Consider the following 15,555-nt stretch of genomic DNA (forward strand, 5'->3'; position numbering starts at 1 on the left):
GCAGAAGATGTCCAAGAGCTTATATTTAAGAAGAATCACATAAGAATAATGAATGAAAGGAAATACTTACAAGAAACTCGTCTCTAATAAAATACTTGGCCCTTGTAACTCTGGGATCCTCACCAGGCTCTGGTGTTGCTGATTAATAACAAAATAAATATCTCATTAAAACACATGGTTTTGGTGAGAGCACCTAAAAATCATAACCTGTTCTGTTTTCTGCTCACATACAAGCATACTTTGCAAATGTGATTATGAGATAAGACAAACCACAACACACTATTTACAACAGCAAGATTTCAGGACAACAAAGGAATATTGCAGTGGCCACAGTGCTGGGTATTTGGCAGGTTAGAGAAATGACCGTGGGTATGACTATGGGCAGTCCAGAGGACATCTCTGTGACAAGCTGTACTGTGATCTATACCAGCAAAGTAACAGAATTTTGGCATGATGAAATTTTTAGTATGTTAAATAAATGAAAGACAGCATTCTCTCATTATTAATACCTAAAGTTTAGCATTACAGTTTGGTCGAAAGACAATGAAGACTACGTGTACTTAGGAATTTTCCAGTCTTACCTGAAATTACCAAAACCATTATAAACACAATTAACAAGGAAGAGATAAATTAACTAATAAAACTGAAAAATCTCACCATCATCTGGTGTAGTGTAGCGAGCAAATTCTGGAAAGTAGTCTTCAATTTTAGATTTCCCTGCTAAAACTTTCTCTGCTAGCAAATCTTGTTTATTCAGGAAAAGAATTACTGAAATGGTCCGTAGCCACCTGTAGAAAATTGAAATCAAGCACTCTGAGAGAAGGCACAGCTAGGGTCACTCAAGAAACTTAACCTGGTTCTGGAGACAACAGTCATGTGAAACTAACAATTTTAAAAGGTTCTTTTTATACCCATATCCCATGGTGTAACTCCAGGTGTATACAACCTGGGTTCAGTTTGTGTGCTTCTAACATGGGCAATGAAAGTTGCTCACTTTCTGCAGTTGATCCAAATGCATCAAATGGGTGAGCATACCCACATTTTTAGTGTGCTACTCCATCACTATTTTAATTACTTCAGCCTTAATATGGCAACTACTAATCTGTAACTCTCCAGATTTGTAACAGGCAGGCAGTTGTGACAAGTGACCAGCTTGGACTGTCCTCTGAGAAGCAAGTAACAAAGGTTGGGGTGCTGGCTGCTGTGGGTTTACCTTGGTGGGCAGTGAAGCACCACAGAGCTGCTTGGTCACTTTCCCCCTCATGTGCAATGGGGTAAGAGAAAAGGAAGAATAAAATCAGGAAAATTTGGAGGTCAAGATAAAAAAAGAAAAAGATAATAATAGTTTAGTAAGTGAGGGATAAGAGGAAGAGAGATGAAAACAAAACAAGTGATGCCAAGGCAGCCACTTGCCACCTCCTGTGGGCAGACCTATATTCAGCAAAATGGCTGAGCCTCCTAACACCTCCATCCCCTTTTTCTTTTTATTGCTCAACAGCACATTACTATGGCACGGAACATCTCTCTGGTTAGTCTGGATCACTTGCCCAGTTGTGCCCCCTCCCAATCTACTGCACACCCCAAACCTATTCACTGGGGGAGCAGAGTGAGAAAAAGAAAAGGCCTTGATGCTCTGCAAACACTGTTCAGCAACAGCTACAACATTAGTTTGTTATCAGTATGGTTTCAGACAAAATCTAAACTGCAGCACTACATGAACTGCTATGAAGAAAATTAACTCTCTCCTAGACAGTCCCAGTACCAGTCTTGACTATAATACACAACAGGATTACAATTAATATGATATGAGCAATGAAACTTCATTTCACAGACCTGTTGTTCCAGATACTCTTGAAGAGGTTTAGTGCTTCTTGAAGCCGATTGGTCTGATTGTCCTCTCGTATAACCATGTTGTAGCTACTGCTCGCCACCACAAATATGATAGCAGTCACATCTAAATCAAGAAATATCCATCAGTTACTACAAAACTTCAGGAGGAACATCCAGGAATACCAAAGTTCAAGAAAAAGCTGTAGAGAACTATCTTATAAAGGAACTTAAATTTTAATCATACCATTAAAACACTGGATCCATTTTCGGCGTTCATCTCGTTGCCCTCCAACGTCAAACATACTAAGAAAAAACATAAAATTAAGTCAATACATTTTATATTTGGGGCTTTTTGTCACTCAAATGCAAACAGAAAATCTATTAAATTTCAGGACTTCCACATCATAGAAACTAAAAGGAACTGATGATTATGAGAACCTGAGCAGGTAACAGTCCACCAACACATGCACACAGAGCTTTCATCACAAAACATAATTATGTTCACTCTCACTAATACCTACACTTGAAGGTAAGAAATTCTGCTGATGTACACTGCAGATTAGTTTTCACCCTAATAACTTAAGAAACTAAGAAAGGGCCTACAGTAAGTAATTTGCTGAAACAAGTATCAGAGACCTGAAGTCAACATGACCAGACCTAAAACTCAGTAGGTTCTGTTTGCATCAAGCAAACTTTCTAACCTGGGACAGTAAAGGTGCATTTTCTATTACTTAGATATAGACAGAGTTTTTAGCCAAGTATTTTACTACATAAACTAGCAATGAGTGAAGCACTCAGAAAAGGCGTTAAGAAAAATATTTTAAACATTTTGTTCTTTGCAATTTAAAATACATGCAGGAAACTGCATGCCAACTGGCATTTCTTTTTAAAGCCAGACTACTATATTTTAAAAAATCATAAAATACTTGCTTTCTGTTAAACATCTCAATGTTTCATGATTATATGGTAGTGTCCTCCAATTTACCCTGGTATTTGTCTGCATTGTACTAAAAATCCCAACAAACCAACAAAAATACACACCCTCAAAAAAATCCAAAAAGATACTTACTGAAAATTTACTTTATCCACCTGAAACTTGGTTTCAAATATTCCTGATGTCAAAACTCTGCATCTGAGAAGATCCTAGAGAATAAAGGAAAAGTAATTAATTCAACATAGATATTACATAATTCATATATCCAGAAATAAAAACCATTGACTCAGAGCTGGCAGTGTATGCTGTACTACAAAAGAGGGAGGGAAGCACTATGAAGGTGCACTAAAGGTTTCTATCTTAACGTGTGTGCACACATGCAGGTGTGCTCAACTTTTCAAGTACAAATATTTTCACAAGCAGTTTGTAAGCACCACACTTGGAATAGCAGGAAGGTTTTTCAGGGCACTTAAAACAAACACAAGTGCTCAGAATAATGAAGACTCATGCCTGGATATTAGATGATGCACAGATTTGGGTGGGACTGTGGCATACAACAAGACCTTTAAAGTACCTCCAAATAATTCCCAACCCCACAAGACAGATATCTCCCCCAGCTGTTCAGTGCTTGGCTTTGAATTCAACTGAACTTTTTACAGTTAAGGACTTAAAATTTTGGTGTTCTTCACAATGGATCTAGGTAACAGATAAATTGTAACATTTGCAGCAGGCAAGATGACATAAGTGGAACAGACTAAGAAAAAATCATATGCACAATAAAAGCCCTGTTCTTTCTAGACAGGTACCAAACTGGTTAGTCAAAACCACACAAAATCCAAAGGTTAGACAACACTGTTAAATCATTAAACAAAATGGCTACATTTTAACATCAGTTTTCTGATAGTAAATTACTGTTGTCTGGCTATTCTGATACTCCTGTTGAAATATGCACATGTTCTAACTTGTGTTTGAAGCAGTTTGAAAATCTGAACACTTTGATAAACAGAAGAAAATTTGGAAAACTGGACTCTTTGGAGTCATCTCTAGAAATCAATACAAGAATGATGTAAAAACTGAAACAAAATAAAGCACCCACCTCTCAAGGAAAAAAAAAAAAAAAAAAAAAAAAAAAAGTGTTTTGATTATTACACTCAGGAGTTCTTTTAGGAGAAAGAAGAAACATCCCAGAGGATAATCCCAATCAGTTTCATACTATACTTGTGGGGAGTTTCAGTGCAGCCAATGGTCCCAAGCAAGCACTGCAAGTGTTTGTGCTTACATACAGTACATGGAAATACCCCTATTAGTGCCACAAATGGCAACTGAAAAATTAATGATAGCTATTCTCAAAGTCAGAGGAGGCAGACAAATTGTGTAATTTCTTAACTTTCCTTACCTGGTCAGATGGTGTATAGTCATTTTGTTTGACTATGTCAATCTTGTCTAGGAAACTGGAGAGACACACACACACAAAAATAATTAGCTTTTCATCCTCAAATTAGACAAACTATCAAATATTCTATTAACTGACAGCTTCCAAGATAAGAGTTGGTATATTTCAATGTATTCAGAGTCACGAAATGCTGAATGTACTTAAATTGCTCAACAAGAGTTCTCTATTATTTAAAATGTGCATTCCCTCGCACATCCAGCAGAGGGCCAAATCCACAGTTTTACTAATCAAGTCTGGTAATCTCATTCCAACCCCCTTCCACCCTGCTCCTTCCGTTAAAAAATGCACAAGTAGTTTAATTTACGTAATTTATTCACATAATTTGTGCTACATAATCTGCATTTAATGCTAACAGTAAAAAAATTACTCAACTCTATTTCCCACATGTGATCTTCAGAAAAGATTAATATTAAAAAAAAATTTATTTTAAACAAAGACTATAACCCCTTTCTGAAAAAGTTGCAGCAGTAGGCTAAAAAGGTATGAAAAAAATACACTACACAAATTCGTCAGATGTTACCTAAAGAGGGTATCCTGGAGTCTTTTACCAATTAACTGTAACCTCCTTATTATCTTTTACTTCAACTCAAAGAGCAAAACATCTCAGGCTTTGTTAATGCTGTTTTATTGTGGTGTTACCATGAGACTCCTAGCCATAGAAAACCAGCAGCTTCAGGATGCAGATTTTATGGTATTTGCAGCCACACTGTCCAACACCAAGCATGCAGCAAGGCTCAACTGCTCAGACACCTTCCCTTTAAGTATTATTATGAGATTTAGCAATGCTTCTACAGTTAACTTTACCTTTAACATTAATGATTAACTACAGCCTTAAAAATCAATACACTTTAAGTTTCCTTTTAAGTTTCCTTTGCATGAATTTCTAAAGTAGAAATCACAAAGAAAAGGCAAGTTTTCCCTTCCAATCCCTCCACAGGGGTAGGCAAGCTGAAAGAGCATTAACTACAGCTGCAGGCAACAATTTAAAGAGGGAGTAAAGGTAGCTATGTCCCACATCCACAAATCAGAAACCAAACCCACTTCCAACTCAGCAAGGCTCTCAGCCCTCAGTTTCAGTCCCTGCTTCCCAACTGACTTTCTAAATCTCCTAATGAAGTGCAGTGCAGGGAGGAAAAATAATTGTATTTTCTAACATTCAGTAATGCCCTTTTCACCAGGAACTACAGGAGCATCTTGTTTGAGAGGCAAATAAAAAGCAATTTTTGTTTGGTCTGAATTACACAATTTTAAACACTTCAAAATGTATCTTAGTAAACATGCTACTAAAAAATGAGACAAAGGGTAAAGTTCTATCATTAAAGGTGACATGAAGATACATAGACATGGATAAAATGGATGGCAAAATGTGTACTGCGATTTGCAAGCTGGATTTTTTCCTTATCCCTTCCAGGCTGTTAAGTAATTTATTTATTTAATCCAAACGAAAAGAAGTAAAGCTTTTTGTTCAGTACACAGAGGATGGTAAATACGTACAATTGTGAATTCCAACTAGGACGAGTGTTTCCACATTATATTCTCTCAAGACCACAGTTTCAGAATCGTGGCAATTTTACAAGTTGGACCATGCTTTGAAAACGTTCAGAACATGACACGTTCAATAAAGATACAGTGGTGCTTAGTACAATGACCCAGCCTTCCTGTAGTACATTTATCTAAGCATAACATTTTATGCAAGGTTCCACAAGAGGTGGATTTTTGGTTTTGGGTTTCTTGTTTTGTTTTGTTTTTAAACATTCTCCTAATCAACTTAGTGGATTTTGGAAACTGACAATTAGAAAATAACAACAAGATATTGCTAAAACCTGGAACTGAAAGTACAAACCTCTCACTGTTGTTTATGCAGACTATTTTTAGGTCAATGATTTCCTTGAAAAACATCAGCCACATAGGAGCAGCCGTACTGTACTTGAGATGAATTCCAATAGCAACGTTCATGCCAGGTAAAACAAGTTCGAATGGAATAAACATTTCTCCTTCCCCCCAAAACAAGTTCTAACATTCAGTAACATCTGATACTTGTAACAATACCCGTTCAAGAAGGAAGTCTTTCACTGTGTGTTACCAGAAAACCTACCCTGCTTCCAGTGGCTTTTTAGGGAAAACAGAGCAATACAATATGTTAAATGAAGATTTCCTGCTTCATGAAAGTCTGCTCCAGCAACTTTAGAAAGGGATGAAGACTTTAAAAAGTTGGGTTTTTTTTCTCAACCGTAAAAAAGGGGACTATTCTTTCAGTTGTTCAACTGAAAAATAAACATGTCTGTAAGGAGAAAAGTGTAGCAGAAATTCAATCTAGTCTGATAAATCTAAAATAAGGAGCAACTGTGGGAGCATGAGAGTTCAGAAAAGATCAATTCACTATGTTCAGAGACTTCTAAGACAATGTTAGTCAAGCCCAAGTAATTTATCCAGTAAATTAAACTAATTATCAAGTCAGATGAGAACAAAGCCTATTCGAAATAAAAACAAATTCACCATCATTAATTTCTATTTTTAATTCTTGCTGTGCTCTACCCAAAACACAAATGAGGCCATTTCAAGTACTAATTTGAGTGCTGAACTCATTGCTTTTATAGATTGTTGTAACTCTACTGGAGATATGCCTATCTGCTATGTCAGCAACAAATTACACACGGAGAAAGAAAAGTGACCTCGGTGACATGATTCAAATAAAACCACCAAATGATGAAACCAAATTTTATACTGTGATTAAGTCTTAAAGCAAGTTAAAAAGTCAGGTCTTTTCTTCTGTAAAATTTTCCCAGCAGTTATATGGGAAAGCTGTTTTCCAGAAAGCAATTCATTCATTCAGCATTGCTGGCAGCTCTCACTTAAGGCCAGATTCTGGACATGACTAAATAACAGGATCATTTATTGCTGTGAAAAATACTGTCACTTAGTATAAGGCATTTTTGCCTGTGTTATAAAATATCAACACTGCTTTGACACGGTGAGGGGAAAAAAGAAAAAAAAAAAAAGAAGACAAAAGACCACAGGTCATCATTTGTAGTCAGCAGCGCCAGAGACAGCATCACCAGGACAGATGCCAATGTGTCTCCAGGATATTAAAATAAAAGGTATTAATAAAAATTCAAAACAACCTGAAATAAAAAATGTACTTTATTTTTGGGTCTCTTAAACTTGGGGGAGAAAAAGCCCATGTGAAATGTTTTAAGACGATCTTTGTGAAGAATCAAATGTCTTTAATTTTAAGGGATAAACTTAAAAGGCAGACTTCATACAGAGATACACAGAGGCTTTCCTTAGCTCCTGTATGAAGTAATTAAGTCATACACGTATTCCCAATCCTTTCCAAACTTTTAATAAGCCTATTATGTCAAAAGCATGTCCCAGTTTTCAGATAGACATATTCCAGTAACTGATTTATTCTGGAGTTCTTTTATACAGAGAGCTGTTTTACTCCTATGTGGGGGAATTTCCTGACTGAACAATGCTTCTTCCCGACTAAGAACTGCAGCCTGCATCCATCTTTTCCCCATCAAAAGGTATATAACACATTACATCTTCCACCTCAAGAAACAACAGAACTTCACCATTTTGGAAAAACAGGGAGAGGGAAATCAGACTCTTTCCTTGATCATTCCTGACAGTCTTTTCAACAAAAAGTAACTAGAAATTTTACTTCTTGTCATCTGAAAAAATGGTGGACAGACAAGAAATTTTTTTTTTGCCTTGTAAAGGAAACCTTTTGTTTTCAGTCTAGAACAGCAGTGGAAATGGCTCTTCAAACTGACAACATATCTATATTTGAAAAGCTGTTTCCATCAGATTTTTGTCAAGTTATAACTTGATTTTGTGTTCAAGTTGTTTCTTTTACTAAGATCTCATCTTTAACGCCAGTAAGACTGCAAATTAAGAATTCAGAATTTCAGTTTCAACTAAATAGAGCACTTGTTTATAACCCTCAACAGTAGTAGTGGAACTCTGTATTTGTGAAGTTCTTACCTCTGAAAGCCTCAAGGTATTTTACAGACAGTAAATCACCCAACTCCTGACTGCCTTCTTTCGTTCTGCATTTCCTGCCTCCACCATTGCATTGCTGGAATGCACACCTTACATCAACCTTATTTTAAAGGTAGGCACTGAGGAGTAGGTTAATTGCCCAGAGTCCATTGAGTCAGTGGAAGTGGAATTTTTATTTCCTCTGAGTCATGTGGTTTTATTACTAAAAATTAACCAGAATATTACTAAGAATTATCAAGATTTTACTATGAATAAAAGTTACATTTACCCTGATCACCTCTGCTGTAATTCAGGTTCCCATGTCCAGAAAGAAATAAACATTTGTTTACTGAACTTCCTAAAGACCAAACTGTGCAAATGCCCAGCAGACTATTTATAGCCTCTCAGGACTACAAAACTAACTCAAAGCTCCCTAAAGTAGTTTTTAAGCAGCAATTTAACTCAACATTAATGCTGTTTATAAGCAATAGTGTATTTTTTATTTCTCAGAGCAGATCCTGCTTCAGTTCTTCTTTACTCCCTTTTTAGTCTGTGCCATAATCCTTAATGTTATTCAGCAACAGCTTTTTAAAGGCTGAACAGTCAACTATTTTATAAATTCTTTAACTATTTTGTCTTCGCTGAAGCCGGAATCACAGGATTAGTACAAAGACAGAATACTCTTTTTAAAAGGGTTTTCAACCTGAGAAATATAGAAATGTGTGATGCATGTACTTTAACACAATTTAAAAACACATTAATACAGTAGAGTTTTTCAAACCCTGAAACTCCAGGTCTGTTACAGCGTCAAAACTGTGGATTCCCAGTCAGACCAGTGGCTTTCCAGTCAGACCAATACTGACAATAACTCCAAGGCACAGAGGTTATTTCATTAGCAAGCATGCATGCACACATCAAAGATCCCTCCAGTCTGTCCATATCTGCTCTTCTTGGGAGCAAGCAGGATACTGAGGGAAATCCTATTCCTAAACTGTTGACAAAGATTTTTTAAAATTTCAGATAATTTATTTTTTAAGAGAAGCAGAAAAGTTACAGGAATGATGCGAATAAAAACAAGCAAATATCCAGTCTGCTGATATTTGTGGTATCCTGCAAACAGGGACAGTATATGAAACCAGACTTGTCATGCTTTTTCTCAATGTGAAGATAAAATTGGAATATTAGTAAACTTTTTTCCTTTGTTTTTAAAGATATACTGGTATTTCTATGAATTGCAAAGGTGGAGTTGTTACTGTTAAGGTGGTCACAGAAGACATACCACAAATATGCTACTGAACCATTAAAAATATTCAGAAAGGCACAGATCTTTTTTCCCCTTAAACAAAACTTGATAAGGGGAGATAAAAAGAATTCCAACAAAACCTTTACAATTACTTAGACTACTTCACAAAGAAAATGAAGAGGGGAAAAAACCCCAAAAGATTTAGAGACAGGCACATAGGGTCGGTACTGAACAAATATTATAGGTATAATTACAAGAGCTCTATACTGCATGTAAAAACATCTCACATATAACATTCCTGTAAAGAAATTCAGCATGTCAGTTCTCAGACACAATGACCCCATTCAAAACCAGCTTTACATTGGAAATGAACTTCAAAATGTAGTATAAGATTTGAAGAGAAATAAACCAAAAGACAACTCTTTAGAAAAATTTCCCCGGAAGCTGTACAGATTTTTCTTATTTCCCATCTGAACTCAAACGGTTCTTACGATTTCCTTATCAAAGTAGCAAGTCATAGAAAAAGATTTAAAACCAGTGTAAAAGGTTGGAATTTAATTACAGATAGTATTAATGCTTACATATCCCAGAAAAGTGATTGTGTGAGCGGCCCCCGCTGCAATGACAGCAGAACCTCGCAGCATTCCAGCCGCTTGGAGGCGGAGGGGCACCATGGGTCTAATTTTGAAGCAAATAATGAGAAAGCTGAAAAGTATGACTCCATATATTTGGAATCATCTTGTGGTAATCAAGGTTACAGTTCCTTATATGGTGTGGAGAACATGAAGCACTCAGAAAAAATAGAATATTAAAACGACGAGGTATAAAGAACTGCAACTGTTGCAGAAAAGCCCTAAACATATCCCACCAACCAGCCAGCAAAGTCCCATTACTTTTCTGTTGCCATGAAATACAAATCTTGCCCTAAAAACAAGGCTGGTTACACACTGGCTTCCTCAACTGCATAATTTAAAAAAGTGCAATCGTGAATGAATTTTAGACAAATCCAGAAGGATACAAACCATCCCTTCAAGAACTGCTAGCAATGAAAAAAATAAATAGGGAAAAAGTAGGAGAAAAAGAAAAATCTATTTAAAGAGGTTGTAGTTGTCTTTCTTTTTTTCCCCCTTTTTTTTTTCCTCTGCCTGTCTAAAGTTAGTCTGGCTTAGAGGATGCACTAACTTTCCCAATCAGTTTTACATTACAGCACAAGTCCAGAAATAGCTCCCAGCCGCCTTGGCCTCTAGCACGGTTGCCATGACAATGGAACCACAATGCTATAAATAGCTCATCAGCACCAAATCTTGTGAGACACATCTGGAATAGGGCCAACCCAGCCCCGGCCTGACAAATAAAAATAGGCACAGGCAGTTTCAAAGGCTGGAAAGGTACAATGCAGCTCGGACTGCATGGAGCGGCGGGCAGAGAAATGGTTTTGATCGCTTGTTAGCACGAGATCTATCTGATAGGAGATTGGGAGAACTATAAAAGTCACCTCATTGCATACCAAACAGTCAGTCTTTCTTGAAGGTCTATTTTTCTTTCTTTTCCCCTTGTCTGTAGCAAAACCATACTGCTTTTGAAACTCTAACAATGCAGTCTTTTGCCCAGGAGACCATTAAAATAAGGGAAAACAGAAGAAAAACAGATCCTCAAAACTTCCCCCTCTACTTATGTACATTTTTGGCTCAAATGTATTTAAGCACTCCTGTGAGTCTGACAGGCATCCTGGATGGGATCCTGCCTGAGCCGGAGCGCCTTGCTCCAGTTAAAAATAATTCCCAGGCTGCTCAGTGCCTCCAGCAGCCTGGTACGAGCTGAGGTTCCCCAAAGCCCCTGCCATGCTCCTCACCCTTTCACCCTCTCCAGCCTGGCTCTGCAGCCTCACCAGGAACAGAACTGGGGCCGTGGATCATGCTGGTTACAAACCAGCTGCCTCTGCAACTCGGGCCAGACCTGAGCTGTGCCTTCAGAGGTGGAAGGCAGAATCAGTAGTCACGGCATAACCCAGCCCACTTTCCAACGGCTCTGCTTGACAAAACCGCCCTTTGAACAAGCATTTTCTTTCACTTAGTGGGTGAGAAAATGTCGTATTTTTAGCACAGACTCTAGATCAACCCATTCAATTACATCCAAATTATCTGTGTGGGAACACAATGTTATGTCAAAAATGCTATTCAGTGTATTTGTCAATATTACCCCACAGAAGACATTTGTATAATCAGGAGATTCAGTATTTTCTGCAGCACATGAAAGCAACAGTTCAGGAATCAGACTGAAGTTGTAAAACTTTGCTGTTGCACAGACACTGGAAACAGCAGCAGGCATGCTACAACGCAGTGAACACCACTCCCAAAATATAAAATTGTAGTTGCTCTATCAAAAACCAATAGAGACTACAGATGGTAATAAAAAACCTGTAACTATACTAAGCATTTAAGCCACAGTAAAATATCTTCCTTATGCCATAAAGGCACCGTGCAAGTGCTCCACGCAAACTGCACCATCAGCCCACAGGATTCCTTTAGGTCCCTACACAGATATTTTTTCATTTCTAAAAATTGTAGAGTAACTTCCATCCAGGCTTAAAACCATATGTAAACTTCCCTCCCCTTTCCTCTTCCTTTTACCACATCCAGTTTGCCATCTGAACAATGTACGCTTCAGAAAACAGCAGTATTGTGGAAAATATATATATATATATATTTTAAAGCATGCAATGCAGTGCAATTCAGATTTATTGAGTTTTATAAAGATACTCCATTACTTTAAGAGCCTATAATAAACTGCACATTTTGATTTACATTACACAACAACGAACAATGTTTTTTTTTTCTTCTTTAAGAAAGCAATTCATAAATTATTACAATGCAGCCCTTTCTGGTTCATATAATGAACAAATTTTCCAATTTTTGTCTGGGAGAAAGATGAGATGCAGAGAGCTGTAGAGCAGAAAACATAAAGTAACCCAAATCTGGCCAACACTCCAGCCCTTTGCTAGAAAGGCCTCCGCAGTACTTCCAGGACACCTGCCAGATCTCCTTTGCCACTAACTCTTCCTCCTGACCTGATGCTGCTTATGGACCCCTCCTGCTTCTCCATCCCTCCCCGAGGCAGATCCTTTGTGCTCCTTTATGCTTCCCACTAATGAGGGAACAATTTATCCCAAACACTGCCTGTGACCATACTTGACTGCTGGTTTTGAAATGAAGCCCACACAGCTTCTCCCACTGATAACCAAGACAAACCCCAAACCCTTGCAGCTGCTCCAGCTGCCTTCACTCCTGCTTTGTGAACTTGTACAAAGGTATTTTCACACTCTTACAACCACCAAAACAGAACGATTAAAAACAACTCACTTCTGTGTGCCTCCGAGGCTCACTCTGCAATACAAGCCTGTATATGTCAAATAACTTCAGAACAGCCCCTCACCCCGCCCTAGAAAATTGCTTTGCTGTGCCAGGAAGGAACGTAAACTGATCCAAGGCCAAGGTTGGGTACAGAAATTAAAGGTAACGGTATGGATGAGATCACTGTGTCGTGATCTGATTCCAGAGTAAGCCCAGGGAAGGAACACAGTGTGAGAGAGGAGGAACACAGTGCAAGCCCTATTAACTTTTTCATTGCTTTTTTTTTTTTTTTTTTTTTTTTAACATAGGCTGCAAAAGAGGAACATGGGAAAATGAGAAGAGGGCCTCTACAGGACATAAATTTGTTTGAAAATCCCTCAACATCTGAGTTCAAAACTGCAAATTAATTCCTGCTTAAACTTCAGATGTAATTTTTAATATGGCAAAGACCTATACATTTTTTAAGAATATGTCCCCTACACCACAGCCTGCTCTGAGCAATTAAAACAGGTGAATCTATTTAGGACATCCTTTCATTGTGCTTCTACGAAATATTTATATGAACCTTGTCCTCATGGTCTTTAGCTCCCTCCAGTGCCATCAAATCAGTAGAATGTTTGTTGATAAAGACCATCACTACATAAAATTTAAAAACTGCATTATTCTGACAAAAGTAGTGACATCGCTAATGAATCAAATAAAAATTATATTAATAATTTAAAATGCTGTTGAAAGCACATTCCCTCAGTGACTAGGAAAAAAAAAACCCAGAAAAGCTGTATCTTAAATAGGAATAAAACTATACTATCTGACAGCCACAAAATGCTTTATAAGCACTAGTTATTGGTATTTGAACCATACCTTTCAGATGATAAGAAGACTTTAAAAACTAATACTTCATATCAGTTTCCATAATTTGAAGAAGCAGAGCTATCTGCAAAACCAGACAAACCAAAAGGCTCAGAGAGTTTCCACATTTTTCAGCTTTTGTGTGTGAGCTGTATATCCTCAACCCCGAACAGTGAGGATACAGAACCAGGAACTTCCCCTGAGAAACAAGCAACATAATTTTTAACAGAAATTTTAGGGACGGAGGTAGGAGGGGCTGATGTGACCTCACGTGACAGAAAAGGAATTTTGATCCCAGGACTGAGTTTCCGCAGGAACTGGGGAAGCAGCGATAGCTCAGGGAAGGAATCGGGCCCCAGATGAGCCCAAAACAATGGAAGCACAAACCACAGCTGGGTTTTGAGCAGGGTGGCAGGGAAGACTTCCCTGTTTACATCCACGTGTGCAGAGCTCTTCAGAGAAATAGGTCACATGTATTTAACATGGAAAAATGTAAATCCAGTGCTGGAATTGTGTCTACTTAGGCGCCATCTCGACTGAGATTTTTGTTCATTATTTTAGGAAGTTAGGTTCTTTTGCAGAAAGAGTCATTTTGACTGTTACCCTGCTGATAGGACACTCAGGTGTTCCATTGCTTTGATTGCCAGTGACACACGTGATGCTTGCTGCAGGCTGGACTGGCAGGCTGTGCCTTCACAGCACTACCTGTCAATACCTGTTTGGGAGCTGACAGTTTAAACAACTCACACATTTCGGTTTTTCCTTTTCTCAGAGACATGGTTTATCTCCCCCACCTCTGTCTTTTTAAAAAAGAAGCAAAACAAAACACATTGTTTTTTCCTACTTGGGCAAAACTACCCCAGGCCTCTGGAAAAGGAGGCACACAATGTGAAAGGCACACCTCTCTGAACTGAGCTTTAATACAAACTTTTTTTCATGAAAATATTTCCTTGAGCATGAAATTTAATACCAGACATACTATTAAAAATTAATTTTAAAACAAGCAAGTGCTAGGGAGCTACAACTGCAATTTTATACTGTACACTGAGCAGTACAGTGGTATTAATCTTTGGCTACTGCAAAAAGAATTACCTACAAATACCTGTTTCTGTGTTCTTTTGCCATACAATAACATGAAGTAGTCAAATTTAAGTGCTTGTCTCTCCCTGGTACATATTATATTCAGGCAGACAAAAGGAGCAAGAAATCAAGTTTGAAGCCAGATTCAAAGGCAAACAATAAAGATGAACATATTACATCTGGTGGGAAAATCATTTACAGGGAGTGCCCATGTTTCTGAAAAACTGCCCACCTCTTATTCTCATGGAATTTTAACACATCAAACAAAAAGAATTGTCAATCACCCAGTTTCATGATTTTGTTCTTTGCTTAGATTTTCACTGCTCTTAGAAAGAAAATCTAATACAGACCCTCCACCTTTGCTTACTCTGTGGTAACACCAATACATACTCATTGACTACACAATACTTCCCAAAACTGCATTTGAGTATTTAGTGCTTTTAAGCTACAGTTAAAATGGAAATGGAATACTGTGGATTTACAAAGGCTCAAAACCAGCACTAATTCAGCAAGTGACATGACAATGCCATTTTAGAATCTCTTAAATAAAATATTTTTGTCCTTTTCCCTCCCTTCCCCACTGACCTACAAACTTAACTTAATCTGAAGCAGAAATTTAAGCATTATAAAAATATGAACGCCTTTAAATCTCATCTCCCCCAACAGAAGCCTGGCTATAAACAACCTAAGAAGCAGTACTGAAAACTCTAATCATTAAAATGTCTATAAAACAGACACTAGGATATATTTCCTGTTTGCAAAACATATTTGGACATTTGTAAAATGTATTTTTCTAACATGGACTTTTCTAAGCTGCGTGCTTTCAAGATTA

General features: G+C 37.6%; 1 protein-coding gene across 7 annotated transcripts in view; it reads right to left on the minus strand.

Annotated features, from left to right (window-relative positions):
• GNAS (GNAS complex locus) overlaps positions 1-15,555 on the minus strand; it is a 135,695-nt gene that overhangs the window by 5,835 nt on the left and 114,305 nt on the right. For 4 of the 7 annotated variants that reach the window (XM_071760152.1, XM_071760153.1, XM_071760154.1 and 1 more), the window contains exons 6-11: positions 4,161-4,215; positions 2,900-2,973; positions 2,075-2,133; positions 1,834-1,954; positions 658-788; positions 71-138 (exon numbers count right to left, since the gene is read on the minus strand). In XM_071760152.1, the coding sequence (XP_071616253.1) occupies positions 71-138; positions 658-788; positions 1,834-1,954; positions 2,075-2,133; positions 2,900-2,973; positions 4,161-4,215 (508 nt within the window). Of the gene's footprint in view, positions 1-70; positions 139-657; positions 789-1,833; positions 1,955-2,074; positions 2,134-2,899; positions 2,974-4,160; positions 4,216-4,737; positions 4,941-10,025; positions 10,184-15,555 lie in introns of those variants that run through there. The other 3 variants (XM_071760156.1, XM_071760159.1, XM_071760157.1) reach the window with 3 other exon arrangements.

Source organism: Heliangelus exortis, chromosome 16 (assembly GCF_036169615.1).
Source record: "Heliangelus exortis chromosome 16, bHelExo1.hap1, whole genome shotgun sequence".
Taxonomy (NCBI): domain Eukaryota; kingdom Metazoa; phylum Chordata; class Aves; order Apodiformes; family Trochilidae; genus Heliangelus; species Heliangelus exortis.